The 20259-nt window shown below is 41.1% G+C and overlaps 1 protein-coding gene across 2 annotated transcripts in view; it reads right to left on the bottom strand.

Annotated features, from left to right (window-relative positions):
• The window catches only part of nhej1 (non-homologous end joining factor 1), a 108859-nt gene that overhangs the window by 81563 nt on the left and 7037 nt on the right, over positions 1-20259 (bottom strand). For both annotated transcript variants that reach the window (XM_003214924.4, XM_062967305.1), the window contains exons 4-5: positions 18118-18256; positions 15937-15995 (exon numbers count right to left, since the gene is read on the bottom strand). In XM_003214924.4, coding sequence (XP_003214972.2) covers positions 15937-15995; positions 18118-18256 — 198 coding nt within the window. The remainder of the gene's footprint in view (positions 1-15936; positions 15996-18117; positions 18257-20259) is intronic.

The following is a 20259-nucleotide window of genomic DNA, read 5'->3' on the forward strand; positions in this document are numbered from 1 at the left end:
CACAGTCCACTGTGCACTGAAAGGAAGGTGAATCTCTGTGCAAGGGCAAGTGTGCGGAAGCTGTTCACATCCCCTAGCCTGAGGCTGCCGGGTGAGGAGTAGGGCAGCGCCAGGGTCGCCAGGTTATCGGACGATAACAAGGCACCACAACCCAAGCACGGGACTTCCAGCAATGCAAGCCTGCTTCCTTTGTTTTGGGAAAACAAGTACAAGAATGAGACCTTTGCTGGAATGTTGTTGCCCAGCCTAAACGTATCCCCAATTTTACCAGTGCAAGTTGGTGCCATTCTCACTCTCTAATCCCAAACCAAAGAAAGAAAAGAAAAGAAAGAAAGACAAGAAGTCTTTATGAAGTTTGTAGGGAGAAAAGCTAGAAAATATAGCATTTATTTCTTCTTTCTGAATTCAGAAGTTGCACGGGGGCACTGCCGGAGGGATTTTGGTTTGACAGCATCCTCCTGAACAGAAGCAGGACAGTCACCAGCCAGAAAGAACAGTCTCTTCCTGAAAGTTTGCAAGTACTACATGTCAAATTAAAAGTCCAGCGAGGTCTCAATAAATTGGAACATGGCCTAAAAACAATAAAAAAATAAATTGAATAATGAAAATATTCTAGATCAGACGTGCACACATGCAATTAAGTTTCAGGAGTGTATTGACAAAGGGATGTGTCATTTTCTGACTGCATTATGGGAAGCATGGTGTGCAAAACTCATAAACAATTATCTTTATGCAAAATGTTTATGACATCCAGGTTTAGTCACAAGACCACTATCATGATAGCTGTAATATCTTTGCCACTAATATAATATGTATTCAGCATGTCATGTTATTGAATTGTTTGGACATACAAATGCAAGAAGTGAGAGACTTTGTGCTATTCTGTGAATGTCTACTGCGTATTAAAATATCTTGATTAAAATTATTGTGCTTTGCTATTACATTTATGGCTGAGAGTGAATAATATCTTGACTATGATATGCCACCCTGAGAAGCACCCCCCCCCCCTCCACTGCCCCTGATACCTCAAACCATGGATAATAGTGAACCCTATATGATGATAGCATCACACTGGAGAACCTAGAGAGGCCCACAAACACTTCAGGAGGGGAATATTTTTAGAAAGATGGTATTTGAAGCTGTGGATATTGATTCCATGCACAAAGGGACTCCACTTGAAAAGGTTTAATCCAACACCAGTTTTGGAAGAGTTGGAATTGTCAATCAGTAGGGGGAGAAAGTAATTAAAGGTGACTTTTGGAATAACAGGTTAATTTATTCATAGGAATGCCATAAGTCAAAGCCAGCATTGCAGCACATAATAAAGCAGTATATTAGTTCCCCCATTCCGTTAGCTTACTGTCATCTAAGCCACACTTTTTGCATTCACTTCCATTCCTGTCAGAGAGCAGCTGCCCTCCAAAGGGAGGTGTAACAAAGGAATGAAGTGGACCACACTTCCACTACTAGTTCGAGAGAGCTCAACTATACTTGATTCCACAACTAACAGATCAGTGGGTTTTAAAATGACAATTGAAGCATGATATATAAATAGAACTACTATTTGAACAAGAGTATATTGAATTTTTCTGAAAAACGTTTTTAATGAAATCTAAGTTCACTTAACAAAACACACTGAAAAAAACACTCAGCAGTTGGAAATTCTAGTAGACCCAGAAAATACTGATACAGGTTTACTCTCCCTTATCTGAAATGCTTGGGGTCAGAGGGTTTTTTTTTTATTTTGGGGGATTTTGGGAAAGCTGCATTTCCATATGCAGATTGGATAAGGGGATGACAGGAAAGGGGGCTAATCATATGTTACAGACTAACATGATCAGATGTGAAGGGAATTGCATCTGGAAGATACCAGGCTGCAGAAGGCCCCTTTAACACATGATCCCTGAGCACAACAACATTAATGTACCCAATGTCTTAAAATATGCATTTCCCCTAAACCTCCATTGCCCCAGGTTCTGCCCCAAACCCCTCAAATTCGCATCCTTGATGGAAGAACACAGCAGATCTCTGCCCTTGGGCAATTCATGCACGATGTGGGGAGAGGAGGCACGTAATAAGAAAAATAAAATGCATAAGGGAAGCAGTAATTACTGCGTGGCCGACAAGAGGCTGCTTCCTCAGGGCCATCATTATGTGGCTAAATTTAACGCCCCACTCCAAGGGGGGAGCGTAGCACCCGCCCGGCCGCCGGCTCCTGCTACCTTCCCCCGGTGCCTGCTGAATGGCAGCCAAGAAAGCCATAAAGCAGGTCAGCGGGGTTTTTAATAGACTATTTACCAAGATGCTGTTTTTACTGCCGAGGTTTTTCTCATTTTATCTCTCCATTTTTACTCTTTTACCCTTGAACAGACTAAGCTGTATTTTCTGGTTTGGTCTCTCTCTCACTCACTCAATCTCTATTTTCAGGACTCTAAATTTATATGGTATGTCCCCCTTTTTTGGTAAATATTTGCCATGACTATGCCAAAGCCCATCCAGTTGAAAAGGCCCCTTGGCCCACAAAACAACCCGGGAAAGACGCGAATCTCATTAGTACCAGTCATGAAAAGGGGCCATAGAGACAGTGCATCTTATAGACCCTCTGAACTCTCCACACGTGGATATATATTTAGCTATGTGTGTGCTTACAGTCAGAGATTGGGACAGTCTGGGCACATGCACATTGGCAGAATAATGGCCATTTCATCAGGCCAAAGGAGCCAAGAGGAAAGCCGCTGAGAGATGGGGTCTGCAGCTACTGCTTGTCCAATATCCTCCTGTCTGGAGTTGGGATTTGGAAGAGCTCTCTCCCTAGTTAGGCAACCCTCACCCCAAGGAAGTATAGAAGAGTCTCAGAAATGTTGGCACTGTCAGTTCTCAATTTCTTCATCTCTCCATCTCTCATACCCAACCCCAGGGCAGCCCAGGAGACCACAATGCAATCCCACAATTGACTACTAAATGAACAGGGACTCCATGGAAAGTAAAAGATAAGAGATGAGAAGGGGAACACATATTTTCATTGGTTCAGCCCAGAAACATGATGGTGAGGAGACAGCATTTGAATCTGGTCTTGAATGACATGACATGCAGCCCCAAAGCATACAGCAGACTCTAAATTCTTAGCTTCTAGCCATGTGGCATCAGACACAGGTTTGAAAACGCTTAATGTTCTCAGCTTATTAGAATCAAATTGGTTTCAAAATGTTTGTTAAGAAATGAAAACTACGCACACACTGTTTTTCAAACAGGCACATTCATAATTTCTAAATCAAGATAATTTCCTAATTATTTAGCGATGACAGTGTCAAAACATCAATTCAAATCAAAGTGCAAGGGTAATATCTATTAGGTGGAATTTAACATCACTTACAACATATTTCAAAGTACAGTTATCTCTCCACATTTTTTGTTTTAACTTTTGCAGATTATTCATGTATTTGATTAATATGTTCTGTAAGCTCTAGGTCTCCCCGGAAGACTCCATGTTCAACTTCTGCCAGAAATTGGCTATAGAGTCATCCCGGAAGACCTAGGGCTTCCTAGAGCTTAAGAGCTTTTTTAAGTTTAAATTTCTTAAGTTTAAAAAAAAAGGAGGGAAGTTCTACTTGTAGTTTTTCCACTTTTGGTGGGTCCTACACCCCTAACACCCACAAAAGTAGAGGGCCTACTGTAATACTATTTATAAACTTCAGCCATCCATATATTTTGGATAACATTCCCCACCATTCCAACTATTGACCATAGTAGTTGATGCTGATGAGACTTGTACAAAATATTTGGGTTATGTTTGTTGTAATCCAAAACATCTGTTTGGGAAGCCTGTGTTAAAATATATATATTTTAAAACATCATAAGTTTGAAATAAATGTTTGTAACTAAGTATAAAATAAGGCACACCCAACAGTGATCACCTGCAATGTTCACTTGAAGTCAGTAGAGACACTTCTGCACCAGGACCTGTTTTATTACTGTGTAATGTGTGAAGTTTTACAGATACTTTGGATTGATAAAAAGACAAATAAATGGATCTTAAAGCAAATCAAGCCTAATTCTCTTAAGAAGCCACATTAATTAGTGAGGCTGTCGTATTTTGGACATATCATGAGATTACAAGACTTATAGGAAAAGAATGAGAGCACACTGTAGTGGATTGAGATGGCAATTGATGACCAAGGATCTTAGGTCTCTCTTTCGAAAGGTTACCATAGGTCGATTTTGACTTGACAACAAACAATAGAAATGCATGAATTTGGCCTTTAAAATGAGGGTGGGGAATATGGAAATAGGTTATTAACAAAGGATCTCTGGAATGACTACAGCTAAGAAAAAATAGTTATAATAGCACAGTCTTCTGTGAAAATCTTCTGTGTTCTCTTATAGAATAAAAGAACTAGAGAAATACCTAAGGCAAAAATGGACAGGCCTTTGGACACAAACTCTGGTTTCTTTTCAACTAGAATGTGAAGATCTGCAAAACTTTCCATCCACTCTGATATAATGGCATGAAGAAGCAACAAATATTGAACACAATTTATTAGTAAGCCACCTGATATCTTTATTTGAATTGCTGCCCCAATGGCCTACTCTCTCTGAAGACATAGGCTGGGTAAACAGTAATTATCAGAATGACAACTCCCAGAAAAATGCTCTGTTCCAGACTGATGCCACTGGATTGTCCCCTATATGTGAACTCAAACAAACCAAGTTCACATAGATAGTCACTTCTTGCTGCTATCTGGAAAAGCTGGATTCTACGACTATTGGTTGCAGACAAACAGTGTCTGCCTCTTTATTTCCACTGATATAATTTTAATGTTGTCAAAACACATGAGACAACTTCAAGGTTTATTTAATGTATTCCTAACATTTATTGTTAGAAATTTGTTTATTGTGATTGTAAAGACACTTCTGCACCAGGGCTTGAAGATTGTGATCCAATGTGCAACTAAGAGAGGGAAAATATATAGTCAGGACTGTTCCTGCTGATTTCTTAGTTGTGAAAAGGAAAAGGAAAAGCTATATGTGAAGTAAGATGTTGATCCAAAAACTCCATATTACATTTACTTACTCAGGGTTGGGGAACACATGGTCCTCCAGATATTAACTGAATACAACAACTCTCACCATTATCTATGCTGGCTTGAGTCACAGGAGTCACAACCCAACATCTAGCGGACTACGTTTCCCAGCCCTGGTTCAAACCTTTGCTCCCCGTCATCTGCTTCCAATATTTTTGGCTGAACACATTTGCATTGATTGGGAAACTTGGAAGTTTCCTAAACAGAGATGGTCTAAGAGAAGCTCTCATTTTTTAAATTTTATGCCTCTCCCATCTTTAATTGTTTTGGTGTATGTTCCCCCCTTTCATCTCCTAAATAGCCAAATAATATCAACCTTCATGAATGTGAAACATCTGGAAAAATGGGATTTGTGCTACCTATCCTTTCCAAACACAGCAGGCGCAAACAGAAGTGGGTGCCATAAAACTCAGGAGCAACATACAAGTCACCTTCTTTTGGAGCCAGGAGTTCAGGTCTAATATGTTCTTAAGGAAATCTATAAGAAATAGTGGGCTGCTTGGACACACAAGAGACTTCTGTTATTTCTTTAAAGGCCAGATGTACAGGCAATGCTCTACAATACTCTTGCTGTCCAAAAGCAAGTTCTGGTGAGTCGATCCTTTGCCCAACATGGAAAGGAGACATGCTCTCATCCCCCAAAGGAGTTCCAAGGGAGTGGAAGGCCAAATTGTCTCCAGTGGTAGCTTGGTCAACCACAACACCCTTTGATAGAGAGGTGTTAGGTCAACTACAAAACCCACTCCTTGATCATATTTACATCTACACGTCATAGCAATAAACTATATAAATGCTACAGATACACTGGCTTGGATGACTGTCTCCATCTAAATAAATATAAGCTGTATCTAAATAATGCACTGTGCACACACACACACATCTTGTCCGAATGGCTTCAGCATATACCGGAGGACTAAGGGGAAAGTAACCAAGTAGTAGGGACCATCAGTTAGAGCAGCACCTTGATATGCTCATATAAATGAAGGAAGGTCAGGACTTGGGAAAGTATTTTTTTGGATCAGAAGCCCTAGAATCTTCCATCTAGAATAGCCAGTACTCATTCTGCCTAGGAACTTTGAGGAGTTGTAATAAAAAATATATTTTCCCCATGCTCTTGAGGGTGTCTCTTCACTGTAGAATTAATTCAGTTTGACACTAGTTTAACTGCCACAGCTCAATGTTATGGAATCATGAAAATCACCATTTTATCAGGTCATTTCCCTTCTCTGCTGAAGAGTGTTGATGCCTTGCCAAACTACCATCGCCTACCACAGGAAGGTAAATCTGTATAGAACAATATAAGACACAAAATCCTGTAAGAGCCCCTTGAAAAGCAGTGCTGTTTGTGCAGCAGGTAGAAGACTTTTCATTGCAATATGTCCATTCTGTAGCTGTAATAAAAAAAATGGCTATATTTGAATGACACTCATAGTCCTAGAACAGTGGTTCTCAACCTGTGGGTCAACAGGTGTTTTAGCCTACAATTCCCAGAAATCCCAGCCGGTTTACCAGCTGTTATGATTTCTGGGAGTTGAAGACTAAAACATCTGGAGACTCACGAGTTGAGAACCACTGCCCTAGAATGTGTTATGCATGCCTTGCGAGTTTGGCCATGTATTGTCCTACAGAAAGGACATACAAGAATAATGTGTCACTATCAGTGTAATTATCTTCTTTAACACACTAATCCAATCTGGGGAGAGCGCAGATGAGCTCTATCAGCTCCAGCTCCATGCAGGGACACAAGAGAAGCCTCCCACAAGGATGGTAAGAACATTAAAACATCCGGACGTCCCCTGGGCAACGTCCATGCAGATGGCCAATTCTCTCACACCAGAAGCGACTTGCAGGTTCTCAAGATGTTCCTGACATGGAAAAAAAAAACCACACTGATGTCCAAATGACCATATTTAAGTAATAGGGTACCTGTTTTCTACCAAGCGATTTCTACCAGCCTTCACCCAGACACACCTACAGTCATTGGTATCATGTTCATTAGATTTCAGATCTTTAGAAATTTGCTCATCCTCTGCATAAGCTCAAGAAGCCTGCAACTTCCCTTTTGAACTCATCCTCTCCTATTTGTGCTTGTTCCCTAGAGATCTAGATGTTTATATCACAGTATATAAACAACCCAAGCAATATTATTGCACATTTAGGAGTGAAGGCAGTGACTAACTACAAACCAACACAAAATGGTACTCTGTGTTAATGACTATGTGATGTGGTTTGGATCATAAGTAATCTCTTAAGACTCCTAAAATTATTCAGGTCAAGGGGGAAATTACACATCTTCCTCCTGATCGAAATTCTACATATCTATCCATCCTGGCACACACACAGTCTCCCCCCAGGGATGCTAGGCTACAATTCCCCTAACTATCAACCACCACAGTCAATGGTCATGCTTGTAAGAATGATGAGAACTGTAGATGAATTTCTTGAGAAGATGGCAAGTACTGGGAAGACTACTCTGCAGATCATATAAACATTTGGGTTTAATTTAAATTGCAGTATTTTGACAAAGCCAATAAAAGTTAATGGTGGAGGGACAAGGAGACATGGGAGGAGCATAAGAATTAGTAAAAATGCTTCCTCTACTGTTGTCCTGGTTGCTGGCAGTGATGTTGGGAACCCCTTTGATTTCTAAGCCTTCCAGAAAATACTGACTATTCATTTTTAACTCCCTGAAAGCCTGAGAGAGTTAGAAACACATCACACGTTCTCATCTTCAAAACTCACACAAAGTTCTGCTCCTGGATGAAATGGCTTCTGCAAAGAGCCCTGAAGTATACACACATTCCAGAAGCTCCAGCCAAGACCATCCTGAACCTCTTCAGTACCATATATTACTATCAGATGCTTTGTCAAATTTCAGAAAAATCAACCATTACATATAGAATTGGTGGAGGAACAAATGAAGCCATCATACCTAACTAGTTTCAAGAAGAGTGAAATTGGGGGAAGTAAGAGTACATCTTCCGTCCTTGCTTTATAGGGAATATTTATGCCTCAAGAGCAGGAGAACTGAATTCTATTCATGGCATGCCTTGGAAAGAAAAGTAACAAAGCACAGCCTTCCTGGCCAGCTGAAGCATGGCCAGAAGGCCTCAAACACTACATGATGTAATAGCCACAGCCCCAACTCATGGCTCAGCCAACCCTCACCCACATCCTCCACTTCACAAGCAACACAAGCAGAGTACCCTATTCAAAGGCTGGCTCTAGTGACTCACATCTTATTTCAAGAATGGGTCCCATAGAAAGGAACCCAGGTTTGGCACCGGTGTACCCAGCATCCTAGCCAAGAAGGGTCCTTCTCCTGTCGCTCAGGTTTGTTCCCAAGCCTGTGGTCTGCCTCTATTTCAGAGTTTGTTGTGCCCAGTCTGGTTTAAGCAACATGCAGGCCAGCTGACTCACAAGCCAGGGTAAACCGCCTGTGGTTGCGGTAACATGCCAACTCCCTCCTCACCTGATTACGCCTAAATCAATAAATAAATACAGCGGCTCGCCTCTGTGACAGACGCCTCAATGGCAAACAGATGGGGCAGGAGAGGCAAAAACCCATGCCAGGTTCAAGCATAAATACTTACGTGGCCCCATACATAACTCAGACTTGGGCAAACCTAGACTGAGTCACAAGTAAAGGTAATAATTGCCCTGAACAACAGTGTGCATTGACAACAGTTGCTCCTCGGTTATATATTCATGAGATCACCTATATCTTTCTGTATCTCTTTTTTATATAAAGCGTAGATTCTGTATGATGGGACCTTTCATTTGTAGAGAGAATAGAAGCAAGGCAATTTGTATTTAAGATTTTTAAAAGTAACATGAAGAACACATACATTCTGTAATTTATGTTAATGGCACAGATTAAACACATGCTACTTTTGAGGGGCGTGTAGTTGACGCCCCATTCTACACCACCATGTTGTGATGTAGCTCAATGGTAAGACACAAGCTTGCCATTCAGAAGGTTTTAGGCAAAATCAACAGTTTTGCAGGTTAGGACAGGAGAAGACTCCTCCTTGAAATACTGAAAAGCAGCTGTAGCTTAGGGTAAATAACGCTGAGTAAGATGATTCAGAGATTATGCTTAGATTTCAGATCATAGTGAGCTGCCTTATCCTATCTGTTTTAAAGCCATGAAGTCTAGAAACAAAATTGAGAGAGGAAGCAGAGAATGGCAAATTGACTCATGTAATTTTGCACTCAATAGCAGAATACGGCCACAATGCAACGATGGGGCAATGACTTCTACCAGGAAAATCAAAAAGAGATATGGTCTTTCTCCAACACTGCCCAGCTCCAGTGGGTTGGTTTTCAGGCAGCACTGAGAGCTGTAGGGGGAAGGGAGCAGGAAAACCTTTATTGCACTAGGACTTTACCATGAACATGATGTTGGTTTTAAGTTTTTCAGATTGTTGAACTCATGGAATATTGCATACATAAAAAAACAATTAACATCGAGCTCAAATGTGCAGAAACATTATGCAGTGCTATTCTTATTGGACTACATCGTCTCAAATTTCTAGGGAGACTGTTGCATATTTAAATGTCACCTAATGCTAAAATGTCTTAAGCCTGATATTAGTAATTTGCCATGTGGGTGAAAATTCAATTATTTAATCTCCTGAATTTAATCTCCTGAATCTCCTGAAGTGATACTCTCTGGGCAGAACATTACAACATGCTGGTAATGGCCTTAAAGACACGAGAAATAAAAATCTGTGGTAAGAAGATTCTTGTGTCTCATTCTTACTTCTACCATAATCAATAATGATGACATCTGTGATGACTCATGGGCCTTGTAGTCCTGTTCCTAGTACTATTGTGGCAGACGAAGAGGAAAACATGGGGTTTTTGCCGGTTCAGCAAGAGCCGGAGTCTCTTCACCTGCAGGATGTTGATGTTTGCCCTCAAAAATTCAGCCAAACAGGCCTTGGGCAGAACTCCCCCCCGTTTTCCAGGAGGGAAAATTATTCTAAAGATAAGGGAGTCAGGGAGGCTAATCGGAGAAGCCTGAGAATCGCTGCCAAACAAATGGCTGATTAGGTCTGCTTCCCTTGGGAAATTCTAAGGAGTCATGCATCTGGACAGAGTTGGGTTTCGCTTCTCGTTCTCTAGGGAAAGAGTTCTGTTGGCGGGAAAACGAGACCCAATATAGGTGTTTGGCGCGAGGGATTCTTTGCGGAGTCAATTGATCAGCTTGAGGAGAGAGATCGTGTGTGGACTTCGTAATCCCAGATCAAGCTTCAAGCCTTGCCTTGTTTCACGGTTTTACCACGGACTCTGTTCATGCTTCATGTTCGTCTTGCCTCCAGTCACGGATCTAGTCAAGAATCAAGTTTATTTCCAGCCTTGTTGTCAAGCTTCATTGGACTTTAAAGACTCTGTTATTTCCCCACACTATTGCTTGGCAAAGTGTGTGTTTCGGTCAAGTGGATTAAAACTTTGAACTCTAATATCTTATATTGGACAATACATTTCTGGACTATATTTGACCTCATCTGAAAGGTCTGCTTCTGAACTATATTCTTCACTTGTTTTTATTGATTTTATATATTTCTTTAATAAAGATATTAGATAGAGACTGGCCTCTGTGTAAGGTTATTGGTGCTCTGCAGCCAGGGTCCTGACAGCATCAAGATAAAATCAAATTATACACGTTCGGCTAGGAGGACTGGAGCTTGATACAACACTGCCATAGTAAGGACTCAGTTTACATCTTACACCATTTTAAGAATAATAATAAATAATAATAAAACTTTATTTATATACCGCCCTATCTCCCGGATGGGACTCAGGGCGGTTTACAGTCATAAAAGCAACACAAACATTACATAACAACATAAGAAGGAATGTAAGATCAAAAAATTCACTTCTTCACAGGTTCAATTATCTTAAGATTATCTGACAATGAAATTAACAATTAACATGTGAGGATTTATTTCTGACACCTAAAGAGGACTCCCTTGAAAAGGACTCTGGGAGATCACCAGCTATATGGTACTTTGAATAAGATGGGTAGCACATTATCTCTTGCAAGCAGGACAAAGTTACACTCTCTGATAAATGATAAACATGCCACCCTTGTATACATGAAAAATTCCAGTCTTGCCAGAAAACATGGAACCTGACTGCATAGAAAAGAGGGATGTGATCTTTACCCAAAGCTTTTATGGATGACAACAATCTTGTCATGCTTGTTACAGTTTGTAGAATTTGACTTCTACCTTCTCATGAGAAATGCATGGTGGGACATATCCCTTTCTGCCTTTTATCTCATAGGGTAAGTTAGGCTGAAATATGCTCATCAGCACCCCAAACCACCCCACAAACTTCATGGAGAAACACAAATTCAAATCTGTATTTCCTCATCCAATCCCAGCACTTTGGTGACTGCAGAAGGTTGAGAAGTTTTCTCAAGACCCCTCATAATTTCTAAATAATCCAACAAAGATAATTTCCAGTGATGATAGCTAATAATCTTTTTTTTTCTTTAAGGAAGGTAGAAAAGAATAAAGATTGAAAATTAACTCATACCCCATTCACTCAATCACAGCCAAGTGATACAAAAGGTGGCCAAGAGAAATTCTGCAGGTCTGTAGCTTGCCAGATGCGGCAGGTGGTGCCCCTTGACTTTGGAACATGCCATGCTTTCCCAGAAAACCCCGCTCCCATGCTTCTCCAAGCTGCAAACCACAGCCACCTTTTGCTAACGAAAAACATTCCTCAAGAGGAAGGAGGTGACAGGAACAGTAGCTTCCTCTCCCTCCCTCTGCAAATGGAGCTGGCACTGGATTGAGGTTGACTGCCACGACCGATGGACCGTCTGCAATGCATGAAGAGGATTGCCACTGCCTGCCAAACAATAGTCACTTCTCTTAGGGCGAATATTTTTAGCACCAATAAAATGAGAGGCTGGTAAACTGGGCACACAGCAGACAGGTGTTAGGTGAGACAAAGCTGAGCACCACAGGACTAGGCCCGTCCAGGGACAGAGTTTTATTCCAGCCCTACCCAGGACACTTGGCTCTGCCAGCATGAGGCAAACTTTTACTAAACGGAAAAGCCTCATCTTGGGCCGATTCCCCAACCCAGAAAAGTTTAGAAAACTGGCTGAGCAATTCTATGCTACAGTGGTACACCTATGATGAAAAATTAGTAACTTACCTGCTTCACTCCAAGCCATATGCAGAGTGATAATATATGCACCATGTACTATTAATCACAGACTTTACATCTGGTTAATCATCATGAATTTCATGCCACAATTCTGACAATTGTAACTTCGGGAGAGTACTGACAATACTCCATTAGAATATTGTCTTATCACATTGCACTGTTATAGCCCTAATATTCCACTTTATTTGCCATGGTTGCATCGTACAGAATTATGGGGTTGGTAGTTTATTGAGGCTCAAGAGTTCTCTGGCTGAGAATCCTAAATGCTCTTCCTTGAATTGCAACTCTCTAGATTCCACAGGATGCTGGCCAGAAAATGGAATGATAATGTTATAACAGTGTAGTGTAGTGTGAGTTCTCACATAAAATTGCAGTTCAAGTATGATATGAAATTATACATTCCCTAAGGATGATTAATTCCCCATAGTAACCTATGGATGCGAGTGCTGGACCATAAGGAAGGCTGAGCGAAGGAAGATAGACGCTTTTGAACTCTGGCGCTGGAGGAAAATCCTGAGAGTGCCTTGGACCACTAGAAGATCCAACCAGTCCATCCTCCAGGAAATAATGCTCGGCTGCTCACTGGAGGGAAGGATATTAGAGGCAAAACTGAAGTATTTTGGCCACATCATGAGAAGACAGGAAAGCTTGGAAAAGATCACGATGCTGGGGAAAATGGAAGGAAAAAGGAAGAGAGGCCGACCAAGGGCAAGATGGATGGACAGTATCCTTGAAGTGACTGGCTTGGCCTTGAAGGAACTGGGAGCAGACTGGGAGCGGTGATGGCCGACAGGGAGCTCTGGTGTGGACTGGTCCATGAGGTCATGAAGAGTCGGAGACGACTAAATGACTGAGCAGCAGCAGCAAGGATGATTAAAGACTATGACAATGGTAGTCTAGTTTAGATATATCCTGAAGTAAACCCCAACAGCAAATTAGTTCTGCCCTTTATTTCTAGATCCTATACATCATACAGCCAGCCCAAAGGAACACCATTCTATTACAGGACAATCCTGATCAACTCCCCTAATCCGTGATCCACAATTCCCAGTAATCTCCAAGAATCCATAGCTTGCACATAGTCACTGCATATTGATCCTCTCTACCCATATCATGTGGAGGGAAGCCCCACCACCAAGGCAGTTACCCTCGCTGAGCTAGCAGCAGGTTTGACCCAGCACTTACTGACGTCAGTGGGTGGGTGCTCACTCACAGATGTCCACACTCCCTGCTCTATCGCTCACTCAGTCTGCGCAGCTACTGCGGTGACGGACACACAGAGGAGCCGCCTGTTTGTTTATCTTCCTTTTCGACATTGCTTATTTTGATGGCACATCCTTCTGGTCCAGCCCAAGTTGACCCGTGAACCCTCAGCGTCCTGTTTGCTGAAGCTAACTGCACAGAGGCGGACAGAGACACCGCACAGAAATCAGGACCACAGTGTATAAAAATATTCTGGGGAAATTTCTCGGGGGAGAGGTTATATTTGAATCAGATACATCTCAATGACTTACAAACGAGTGGTGAACAGAAATTTGTTCTTAGGCCACAGTATAGGCATGTCCTCTAGCTCAAGGAGCTATAGGTACAACGATCCTTCATGATCCAAGCATTGTGATCACCAATAAACAGGCTGCAGCTAAGAATACCCACAAAAGAAATATCTCTTGCAGAGTAAAGAACAGGAGGGAACACATACTGGTGTGCAACCTTATCTGATATAAATCCCACATAAATTCTGCAACTATTTGAAACCTTCAAACAACACAATGCACTAATAGCACAGGGGTCCCCAAACTTTTTAAACAGGGGGCCAGTTCACGGACACTCAGACCATTGGAGGGCTGGACTATAGTTTAAAAAAACTATGAACACTGCACATATCTTATTTTGAAGTAAAAAACAAAAACAAAATGGGAACAAATACAGCCTCAATGTTAATAATAATCATCATAATAAAAATAATAAAGAGAGTTGGAAGAGACCCCTTGGGCCATTTAGTCCAACCCCTTCTGCCTTTGTGCACCAAAGGTACAAGCAAAGTACCCCTGACAGATGGCTACCCAGCCTGAACACTGTTAATAATAATGGCAATATTGTGCTGTCGAAGGCTTTCATGGCCAGGATCACTGGATTGTTGTATGTTTTCTGGGCTGTATGGCCATGTTCCAGAAGTATTCTCTCCTGACATTTCGCCCACATCTATGGCAGGCATCCTCTGTTTTCAGAGTGTTGCTTCTTATTTACTGTTCTGATTTTTGAGTTTTTTAATACTGGTAGCCAGATTTTGTTCATTTTCATGGTTTCCTCCTTTCTGTTGAAGTTGTCCACATGCTTGTGGATTTCAATGGCTAACTCAACCAGAGAAATCAGCCATAGCAGAGCACTTGATGAACCAACCTGGACACAGTATATTATTTGAGAACGCAGAAATGTTCGACCGCTCCAACAACTATCATGTCAGACTACACAGAGAAGCCATTGAAATCCAGGTTGCCAGGAGGTGGGTACATATATACATATGTGGTGGCAATGTAAATATGTAAATGAATTTTGGGGGAAGGTATTTAGTGAAATAGAAGCCATAATGGATATGAAGATGAGAAAAGGTGCAAGTATTGCATTGTTGTCATTATTTAATGTCAAGAAATTGAAGAAAAAAAAACAGAGATGGATGTCATAAACAATAATAATAATAATAATAATAATAATAATAATAATAATAATAATTTTATTCTTATATCCCGCCCCATCTCCCCAAGGGGACTCGGGGCGGCTTACATGGGGTCATGTCCGGGTACGACAATACAGGTCAAATAAAAACATTAAACAGAACAACATGTTAATGGTAGCAAGGTTGTTGATAGCAAGGTACTGGAAAGATAAAATAAACATACAAATCAAAGAACTATGGAAATTAGCAATAAATGATAAGTTGACATGTAGGTTAAGAGTTAGGAAAGGGGTATGGAAGGAAAATGACAAGGTTTGGGGAAAATATATTGAGAAGGGTTTAAAAGACGTAGATGGGAAATTACCTCCACAAGAAGAAATGGTATTTTGGAAGAATGTAAATTGAAGTGGCTCGGGGGGGGGGGGGCACAGAGGTGAATAAAACATACAAGATATATATGCATATACAGTTGATGCAATGAAATAAGTGTGAAATATAAGAGTGTTGATAGTACTGATGTATTGATGTATCTTAAGAAAACCAATTAAAATTTTTTTAAAGGACACCATCCCACATGTTAATCACCGCTTACTCTCATTTCCATGTGATTTCTCCCCAGCTCAATTTCCCCCATTTCCCCACACTTCTGAAACACTTCACAGACGAAGTAATATGGACACAGGTGGAAGCCTGCTTGCATTATATGACGCAATCTGTACTACTTCGTCTATTAACTGTTTTAGAAGTGTGTGAAAATTTGGGAGGGGGGATTTTGCACGTTGTGAAGTCCTAAGATTATAGCAGGGGCGACAAAGGGAAGACGGGAACAAAAAAATGCTCTGGAGAACCATGGGGTTCATTTGGAGGCCATTACACATTGAAGCACCACATTCTATGAACAAGAGTCCAAAACAACACATGAAATTATAACTTGCCAGATTAACTGAGAGAGGGCCTGTCCTAATAAACAAAGCAGAAACATTCTCCTACCTGCAGCTGAAATGTCTGGAGGAAAGATTCTTCCTTGAAAGGTTCTGTCTTGAGACGCTCTGCAAGAGAACCATAACAGAGAGTGGAGTGATTTGGGACTTCAATCCTTCAAGATCCCTACAAGCCTTTGTGTCGCAATGTCTTGTTCAGTCCTACCACATTAGTAACCCTCTCTGTGGAAAGATGACATGGGGACTCCCATAACAACATACAAATGATTAGCCAACATTCTCATCCACATCAACCCCATGGGGAGTTAAATCATAGTCCCAATAATGGGCCAAGAGTGATTCCCTTGGGGTGCACTTTGATATATGTAACTGAATCTTTTAGTAAGAACAACAGCATGTTAGATGTAGCACATATAGTCTGTATCCAAATAATGCTAAACCATGAACCAGGTGGGAAGGGGAGTAGCATTCTTAGACTAATCTCCAGCCTATAGTTTAGGCAAGAAGCAGTAATCCTGTCAGCCTCTGCTGTTGTTAATATTGTTGCTCCCCTCAGCCTTAGCTAATAGTGAGATGTGTCAATACAGTTGCAGGCCAACAGTGTTTGTACTGGAGGACAGAGTTCCCTTCTGCACAATCAGGACCAATCTGCTATGCTTAGCGGCTTCCTTGCCCCAGCTAACTTGTCGTTTTAGCCTAATGGAAAATTAAAGCATGAGAAGTCACATGCATACAAGTGTGAATGCACATATGGATCAACCAAGTCAGCCCTATGACCTAGAAGGAAGGACTTCAAATATAATTTTAATAATAAGATGGAATCTCAGGCCAATTATATAAAATGAGTTTCAAACAGAAAGTTTGGGAGAAGACTTGGCCAGGAAGATGTTATCCTGGTAAAGTATGAGCTGCAAACAACCTTAGTTAGGCTCAAGATTTCCAAAGTGGCTTGCTATTTCCTCTGTCTGAAAACACTGGATGGTCTCAAAAAGACACTGTAGAAGACAGCAAATGCCTCACTCACAGGTAGCATTTATCCCTAGGCTGAACAAGCAACTTCTTAGAGAATGGGGAGGGACCAAGCTTTTCCTAGTGAAAAATCATGGGATTTCCTAGCCATTATAAACTGTAATGGGACAAAGGAGTCACTCAGGACCAAGTGACAGACATGCTATCTGGTTGTTTGGGACTGCTGTACTATATTTGCAAGAATTAAATCTTAAGTCAAAACCTATTCCTTTTGGGTAGAATCATAGAGTTGGAAGACACCACATGACCATCCAGTGCAACTCCTTGTCATACATACACACTGAAATCTAAAGAATTTTGTATTATAGGTCTGGATTACTACTAAAACTAGTGGCTACAGAGGTTGGTGGACTCTGTTCCATAAGTATAAAAAGGTAACTTTTCCAGGTTTTGCCCTGATCTAAGTCAGGGCTTCTTAAACTTTTTCCACTTATGAACCCTTTCTGCTCAATAAATGCTGACGTGACCTCAGGTATACAAGGCTATAAAATAGGTATAAAAATCAAATGTTTACTGAAAATCAATTGGAACTTGCAAGGCTAGCTAAACAGGCTGATTTTCCTTTTTGTGGAGCAGAGCAGAAGCATTTTCTGCAGAGTCTACTGTAAGCACTGTACATCATTACTAATACATTTCTGCAAATGGGAAGCATTAGGGAATGTTTTTCATGACCCCAACAATGAGCTAAAGGAATCTCATTAAGACCGGGGCCCACAGTTTAAGATTCAAAGATATAAGCAACACCACTAATATGTATCTAACTAATCTGAATCCTTCAGTTCTTTGACTGGAAAAAGTAGGAATGACATTTACCTCTACCAGGTTGACCCATGAGCTTGGCTGAAATTTTACAGTGTGGGAAGGAGAAGGAGCGAGGACCCCTAACTCACTTCCTCAAAAGAGAAAGAGCTGCCTGCCTCCATTCAAGCTCCATTTGAAGTTGGCACTAGCCCAGCATCACTGGTTGCAGCCAAACACTGAAAGGAAAGGAAAGAGCACTTTGGCTAGTCCCCAAGTACTTCCGCTACTGGTCAATGTCCAGCACTTTCCACTCCAGAAGCAATTGACCCCAACACGTCTGGTTAACTAGTCTGAAGCATCTGTGTAAAAAGCCCAGATTAGACTGGCCAAGGGCCAGTTGAACACTCAGAGTCAGGCTTCAGGAAGGAAAGAAGCAAGCTTGTGTCCCAAAGCACCTCACCTCGGCTGAGAGCAGCCCCGCTCTCGCGGTAGTCTTCAATCTCAGCATCCTTCTGGCATAGCAAGGATGCCAGCTCCCGCACCTGACACTGCAACACCAGGCTCATTGCCATCAGGGGCCGCACAAGGTGGTCAGACATCTGTCAGAAGGCAGAGAAGGGAAGGATCAACTAGCAGAAACAGCAGCAGGCCTGGCACTGGGATTTAAAACAAGCTCATGGGCATCAAAAGTGCCATAGAAGTCACACACTGCCTTCACTCCAGCACCTTCAAATAGGCAATGCTGTGAAACCTGGCATAGGGATGAAGTAGGCAGAAAAAAACATCTTTCTCATGTGCCATATCCCCACTTGGGATGTTGCCTGGAGCAAGTATAGGAATTTCCTATTTTTCTCCTGTCTACCAGCAGAGGGAGCCAAAACATTACTATCAGACCATCTATGCTACAGTTTGGCCATTGATCAAAACACTGGCCATACACAGAGTCCTGCAAACATTCAGGTCCAACATTCTCTAGCATAGTGCCTTCCCGATGTGTTTAGCTTATACCGGTTATCATATCTGGAAAGAATGCTGTCTGTGGATGATGGAAGGTGTAAAGTACCAAGAAGAGAAACAGAAACTTTCAGGATTTTTTTCTGAAGCATTTTTCCAGAAAACCAAAATTATCCTAATTCATAGCTCTTGAAACAAAACTTGCTAACTGTTGGCACAGGCTGGTTTTACATACTTATCAGAAAGTTAGGTACCACAGCATAATAGACAAATAGGAAAATAGGTGTACAATAAGAGGGCGTCCAAGCAATTAAACTATCAGCTTTGTCCAATCTGATCCATAACCCTGATAGGTGAAACCCTGTTTCCCAGGATTCAAAAACATAGCCATATTAATCTGGAATATCAGTATGCACAAGGATCAACTTAGGGTACATCTACACTGTAGAAAGAATGCCATTTGACACCATTTTTAACTCTCGTGGCTCAGTGCTATGGAATCATGGGAGTGATAGTTTTGAAAAGTCTTTAAACATCTCTGCAAAGAGTGCTGTTACTTCAATGAACTGCAACTCCTATGATTCCATAGCTTTGAGCCATGGCAGTTACAGTAGTTATGCTACATTAATATTACAATGCAGATGCAGCCTAACCTACTTCCTCAGCTATATCTGAAGAAGTAGCCTTAGTATATGAAAGCTTATGCTACCAACTTAGTTGTCTTAGTCTCTAAGGTACTAAAAGATTTCTTTGCATACTGATTTTCCAGGATATCACTGAACACTTGATAGACAACAGGTAATGCAAAATAATGCCTAAGCAAAAGGAACATCCAGTTACACTCTCCTGCTGATGGAATTTGTTTTATCAGCAGAATCCAAAAAGAGGCAATTCCACCCCAGTTGCCTGAATACTATCAAAATAGCAAGAGATTAGGGAACCGTCCAGAGCAGATTTTTAGGGATGAAGGGAAAAGGTTCTGCTGCACAAACAAACTTCTACTTATACAATGTTGGCTTCTGCACAAAGTCTAAATTCTAGAATAATTAACTCTCAAATGCCAATGCTTTTAAAGTGGTGGCATGCTATCTTATCCCAGAAAAAAATTAAAATTTTACAGATTCCATATAGTTCACTTTTCGGAGACCAGGGAACATTTCTCAGGTTTTTCCAAGATTCAAATAATAAACAGAGTTGAAGTGACAGATCTCAACCTATTTATAATTCAGCAAACTCCATTACCTGGGTATAGAGTGCCCTCTGCTGTATACATGGCCAAAATGTAACCACCCAATAAAACAGGCGAGAGTATTTACTCAACTATTTGAACTACAGTATTTGTGTTCCTAAAACAACACAAAGTCACCACGCTGTAGGTATAATTAGGTAAACAGGCAAGCAAATCTCATATAAAGAGTAGAAGAGAGAAAATGAAAGGAAGGAAATGTAATCTATAAATATTTAAACATTTTCAACAACGGCAATGTCATGGTTTCAATACAATCTTATGGTAGTGGTTTTTAATATGGGGGTCCCAGGACCCACTGTTCAATATACATTTTTATGAAACTCAATTTTTATGTTTTATAACGCATTTAACTAGAGAAGGCCTGCTCTGTGCCTCACTAGCTGCTCAAATGTGTTGGTG

Source organism: Anolis carolinensis, chromosome 1 (genome assembly GCF_035594765.1).
Source record: "Anolis carolinensis isolate JA03-04 chromosome 1, rAnoCar3.1.pri, whole genome shotgun sequence".
Taxonomy (NCBI): Eukaryota; Metazoa; Chordata; class Lepidosauria; order Squamata; family Dactyloidae; genus Anolis; species Anolis carolinensis.